This window comes from Stylophora pistillata, chromosome 8 (genome assembly GCF_964205215.1).
Source record: "Stylophora pistillata chromosome 8, jaStyPist1.2, whole genome shotgun sequence".
Lineage (NCBI taxonomy): Eukaryota > Metazoa > Cnidaria > Anthozoa > Scleractinia > Pocilloporidae > Stylophora > Stylophora pistillata.
Genome location: NC_142526.1, coordinates 14506550 through 14512602, shown reverse-complemented (window position 1 = coordinate 14512602; position 6053 = coordinate 14506550). Strand labels below are relative to the sequence as shown.

The 6053-nt window shown below is 39.0% G+C and overlaps 1 protein-coding gene across 2 annotated transcripts in view; it reads left to right on the top strand.

Moving 5' to 3' along the window:
* LOC111338418 (mannan-binding lectin serine protease 1) overlaps positions 1–5128 on the top strand; it is a 12044-nt gene extending 6916 nt beyond the window's left edge. For both annotated transcript variants that reach the window (XM_022944909.2, XM_088731941.1), the window contains 6 exons: positions 194–395; positions 617–790; positions 1193–1369; positions 2108–2275; positions 3242–3488; positions 3851–5128. In XM_022944909.2, coding sequence (XP_022800644.1) covers positions 194–395; positions 617–790; positions 1193–1369; positions 2108–2275; positions 3242–3488; positions 3851–4241 — 1359 coding nt within the window. In that variant the 3' untranslated portion in view covers positions 4242–5128. The remainder of the gene's footprint in view (positions 1–193; positions 396–616; positions 791–1192; positions 1370–2107; positions 2276–3241; positions 3489–3850) is intronic.
* Positions 5129–6053: the final 925 nt, after the last annotated feature.

Here is a 6053-nt window from a genome sequence, read left to right as displayed (position 1 = left end):
TCCCGGGTTGGTTGTCGCGGTAACTTACGGTGGAATATCACTACTTTCCTCAATTCCACCCTGAATATCATGCTTCAATAAAAAATCACAGTGCCGGAGGTTATTCTCCCAGCCATGCCTACTAAGACATGATATTCATTTTTGCCTTCATTAGATAATAACACTGTTAATTTGTTTTTAATTGTGAGCGTAGTTTGAAGTGGAGGATCATCCAGACGTGATTTGTCCTTACGACTACATGAGAGTGTCAGCAGGCATCAATAGGAAGTATGGTCCTTTCTGCGGAAAATCTCTTCCTAAGAACTTTACTTCATCTGATAACTACATGTACCTGGAGTTTGTGTCTGACGGTACTGAAAACTACAAAGGATTCAAAGCGATTTATGACACACACGGTAACATTTTATCAAACGATTGTGTATTCCTTGCAACCCCTAAATGAAGTGTTCTAACCTAACTTATGAGGTTTAATGGTTGTCTCGTTGTCTACTTATTTGTCTGATCCGTTGTTTTATCATTGCTAGCCAAGCCTTCCAGGTTATAGTAGCTAATTAATTATTTGTGAGGTACAATACTTGTATTATTTATTTTATTAATCAGCATTGTGCTTTTACAGGGTTAAAGTGCCCACCCTTACGTGCTCCACAGCATGGAAACATGACAGGGGATAGTTTTACGTTTAAGGACGTCGTACAGTTTGGCTGCGATGAAGGTTATCTTCTAACAGGCTCTGCTGTCAGGGAATGTCTCAGCAGCGGGACCTGGGACGGAGTTGTCCCTGAATGCAAACGTGAGTATAGTCTCTACTGGTAGGAGGTTATTCCTTAGGTGAATGCTCTCTTATGTGAGAAGGGATTCTCAAGGCCGCTTTGAACTCCGAGAGCTACAAAATGAAAGTAGAAACAGGATACTTAACAGTTATGGTGCTTGGACAAGAGTCGAGCCCAAGTCATACGATACACGGCATAAGCTGCTTTTTAATCACTTCGTTGAAAGGAAATCCGTTTGGACAAAAAATCTATTGGGCGTACAGGCACATTTGATCGTGGGTGACAAGGCAACTTAGCTTTATGGAATCTCTATCGACAGAATGTGAATTGAATGACGAGTCAACTATATCAGTAATATTCATTGCCGTAATGTTTTACTTATTTTAATTGTATTTGTTTATTTATTTCTCTAACTGTACAAGCGGTAAACTGTGGTAATCCAGGAATCCCACGTCATGGTAAAATGGAACAGACTGGATTCACTTACAGAAAAACTGTGACATTTTCTTGTGACAAGTATTTTGAGCTTCGTGGTCAGAACACTAGACAGTGCCAAGCAGATGGGACCTGGTCTGGCGAACAACCCAAGTGTGTTGCAGGTACGCTAGCCTTGCTTGAACGTGAATTCTTAATAACGCTTTTCTTTTATATTCTATTGAGGTCCCAAGCCTTCTCTTCTCCTCTGGCAATTGAAGAGACCACTATCATAGTGAAACCTGGAGGGCTGTTCGGGAAGCATTTTTGTGAAAATTAAAACAAAATGAATGGGATGTTTTTTAGGAGAACACACCGAGATGAACAAAAAGTGATTTATCGCCATTTTCGATAATTGTTACAATGAATGGCAATTCTACGACAGTAAGTCAGGCCACAAGTTTAGTTTACTTCTGGGGCAAACTATGTAATCTTATCTAGATGTGAGTTACAAAAGTTAACTTTAGCGCTCTAAGTCGAGACAAAATTCGTCCTTCTAAATTATAATCGTACGACCTAAATAAAAAGAAGAGAAAAGTCATAAGAAACAAGTCAAAGGTAAAAAAAACCTTTTTTTTTGTTTCCTTCTGAAAACGTAGACCTTATATATTCGATCTACCATAAACGAGTTTCCTTTTCTCTCTAATTATATCGAAAGTTTGAGGGAGTGACCTATTGCAATGAACATCGAAGTGTATCTCGCACCAATTGTGGCATTTGACGAGATCGGCTCAGAAAACTGGCCCATTATTGCCACCATTACTCAAAGTTGATCTGCGCGTCGTTCATTTTCTTGTTATGTAGTGATCACCATGATGCATTGGTATTTATTCACAATTCTTTCTCTACCGTTATCAATCCAGGTTGTGGAGAAATAGAAAACTTTAATTTCAGTCGTGATGTTTGTAGAAAGAGGATTGTTGGTGGCCAGGACTCTTCCAAGGGCGCCTACCCGTGGCACGTATTACTGATGAAGGATGGTCGGTTGGCCTGTGGTGGAAGTCTTTTGAACGAACGTTGGGTTTTAACTGGTAGGCTAATTATCCCAGGCCCTTTTCGGGCGCTTTGCTATAAAGCCGAGGGGTTAGAATGGTAAAAAATTTTGGAAACACTAGTTTCTCTGATAAAAGAACAAATTATCTTGACTGGGGCTTAGTTATCAGCCAGTTTTTTTAATTTTTACTTGTTGTCCTACACTGTCGGTATCATGCCCTGACATCATCAGGATATTTTAATCATGATCCGTCAAGAAAAAATTTTTTTGCACGCGATTGTTGTAAACCCACCTCTTGACCAAATATTCTCCAGCTAAAACGGGGGGATATCCGAGGATATCACCCAAGTGATATTCCTGAATTTTCAAACCTTACGTCCGCTACGATAAGTTTTAGTTTAAAATTTAATTCAAGATGAGAGAGCATTTTATAGTTGTTACAGAATAAGGAAAATATCATTGTTTGATCTTAAAGTCGTACTAGAAAACACTAGAAAGAAAACATCCCACGCGGCAAGCAGTAAGCTGTTCCTGATCATTTTTTCACGCGTGTTACAAAATTTTTAACACAATAGCCTCTATTTTGCGGGAAATTATGCTCGTGTAGTTGTTCTCGGACATTATCTGTTCCTCGAAGCTGAGTTTTCCTCGACCTTCGCTCCCGGAAAACTGTTCGCATCTTGGAACAGATAATGTCAGAGGACAACTACACGAGCATAATTTCCCGCAAAATAGAGGCTATTGTGTTAAAAATTTGTCACGGGAACAATCTTTGTGTGTACAGAGTTTGCATGTTTCTAGGGGAGTGTCACGTAAAATAGTATTTTTCGTGGAGTTTTTTTTGCAAGGAAGTGAGAAAAGTGACATACTCGGTAAAAGGTAAAGAGTTGAGAGGAGCAGCCTGACGCAACCTCTTCAAGATTATTCAAGATATGGATAATTAAAGAATTCAATAGATCAGTGAGTTACTGATTTTATTTTTATTCGTCCTTTTTACCCTCAGCTGCTCATTGCGTGACGAGCAAACAATCAGACATCATCCCCCTTTCAAAACTAGACATTTTTGCTGGTCTACTCGATATCCGCAAAATGAACGACAGCCACATTCAGAGGAGAAGAGTCATAAAGATCATTAATCATCGGGACTTTAATTTCACGCTGTTTGAGTCTGACTTGGCGCTTTTGAAACTGGATCGTGAAGTCAAAATATCAGATTACGTCAGACCCGTCTGTCTGCCAGAAAAACCTGCGTAAGTCAAACATTTATTTACTACGTCCAATTCTTTATATTTAATGAGTAACAATGTTTCCTGGACCACTGTAAAAGACAAACGTATTTGTGGGAGAGAGGAACTATGCAAAAACACGTTCCTAACATTTAATAGTGCCGTTTGCCTGATGGGAAAAAACTAATTTTTTATTGTAATTCATAAGTTGATTGAGGTGTGTGGACCCTCATTTTCTTGCTTTTTTATAAGTTTCGAACGATAACGACAAAAGTTTCAACAATCCTCTCCCTACAAAGCAATGATTCCTTCCGTTTTGATTTTCTGCTGCCATGTAGGGGCCACCATACCATGTGAGTAACTTATTTGGTTTTCTCGATTTCCAGACATAAGAGTTTGTTTATGCCTCGAAAATTCGGCCGAGTGGTAGGCTGGGGTTATAGAGTGAGCCAGGACTCCGTTGGGCAGTTTGCAAACGTCCTCAAAGAGATCTGTATTCCCACCATCGGCAACGATAGATGCAAAGCCGCCTTCCAGGATGAAGGGTACATTGTGACTCGAAAAATGCTATGCGCTGGTCAGGTTCAAGGTGGAAAAGATTCCTGCCATGGAGACTCTGGAGGTGGATTTGTCTCCATGGACCCACTGAGCGGGAAGTGGGTACTGGGCGGGGTGGTGAGCTGGGGCAGCAGCCTGGGATGCGGATTACGAAATAAGTATGGGGTGTATGTGCGCGTCACAGAGTTTATCCCTTGGATCAATCGTTATATGTCCTGAGACTCCCTTCACTTGATCAAGATGTAACCAACTTATTTGGATAATTTAATTAATGCATAAGCAAAATTTTCTTTTTATCAGTTTCAGTTGATGTAATTGAATCTGTTCTTTCTTACTTGAAACAAAAAAATACATGAATTGATAGACGTTTGCCTGTGAGCGTGGAAAGTAAACTGCTCACTGAGGTTTACCGTTAGTTTGTTTTTTCAGTATCTAGTTTGCTATTTTACGTTGTGTAATCTTACGGCAGCAGTTTTTGTCTTCCTGCTGACTTCGTGTTTATACAGTGATAGAGTTAAATATAAAATGCACAACTGAGATGCATGGCTTGCGTGATCAACTACATTTTTAATCTTTCAGGACTCTTTATCCTGTATTTAGATGTAGAAATCATTTTATGTAGTCTTCGTATTTAAAAAAATATATTTCTCTTAGTCTATTGGATTTAAATGTCTGTTTAAATATTGATTTATGAGAGAATTCCAGTTTGTCACGCCTTCGGAAGCCTGGTTTCGTTTCCAAAATGACTTCAGTCAGACAAGTCGTACTCTTTCTTTACTTTTTAAAGAATTTCATTTTTGTTGTGTGAATCCTAACAGCTAAGACAGATTACGCTATGAGTAAATTGCACTTGAAGCCGAAAAAGAAGCCTTTCGTAGCTGGGGTATAAGAATGAAGACTTATCAGTATGAGTCAAATTACGAGTAACAACTTTCTTCAGAGTGTATTGGGTAATAATGATTTGTATCTTTCTGAGAAAGACTTAGTAGCTTTTTAAAGCACATGCTAACGTAAATTTGTTGCTGTTGTCATATATTTTAAAAACCTTTTTTTATTGTTACAAATGTATATTTTGTTGTTGTTATCATTGTGTCGTGAACTCTATAGCAATGTCGTCCTCTATTCTCTTTTAAGAAAGGGTGGTGGGGGGGGGGTCTCTCGCAAGAAGCCGATTGTTTCTCTATTCGAGTCGTAAATGCATGGATTTAAAATATCATAGAGATCTTGAAAGTTGTCTAGACTACATTTGAGAGTTATACGGTTAACATCACATGTAAGATCCCTGTTGCTCAGTTACTACGGCACTGGAACTCAAGTTTGGAGTTAGATTCTCCGTGTGAACTTAAATCTTTTCTTCGTACCACACTTGAATAAAACTTTGTCAAAACTGATTGACGCAAAGAAGAAAAGCCTTGTAACCAAAGAAAACAAGTAATTTAAACAAAATCTAATAGTTTGAAGAACCTTTTCCTTTATTTGTGCAGCCATTTATTCTTCCTTCGCGAAATCTAACTGTCAGGACCTATCTACTGGAGGGGTTTGTCACGCATTTAGCTTAACACGATTCGTCAGTCGGTGATAATATCCTAACAGTTGAACGCGCTTTGCAGGTGGCTGTTTCCGCGTCGTGGAAGGAGCGGGGGAAGGGAGGAGAGGTAGCAGTTGTAGAGATGTTGAACGAGTGTGAATATATTGATCTTCCGCTGAAAACAAAAAAAAGGGAAGGTTGATCGTTAAGGCTCATAGCGATTGTAGTGAGCTGAATTGTAGTGGAGGCTCGACTTTTTTCACACTAAAATTATCACTTGGAAAATTAATTGATGGGAGAGTTCTTCGTATAAAAAGTGACAATCTTTAATGTGAGATCGAGTTTTGGTCGAGAAGTGACATGAAATGTTTTTATTGTTAAAAATCAAAGCTCATGCCGTTGACCGTGCTATTTTTCTGTTAGCCTCACGTGGCTGCAAGATGTCGTAGCTACACGAGAAGGATTCTCATAGAGAGAGTTAAATAAACGGAAATCAAGCTGCA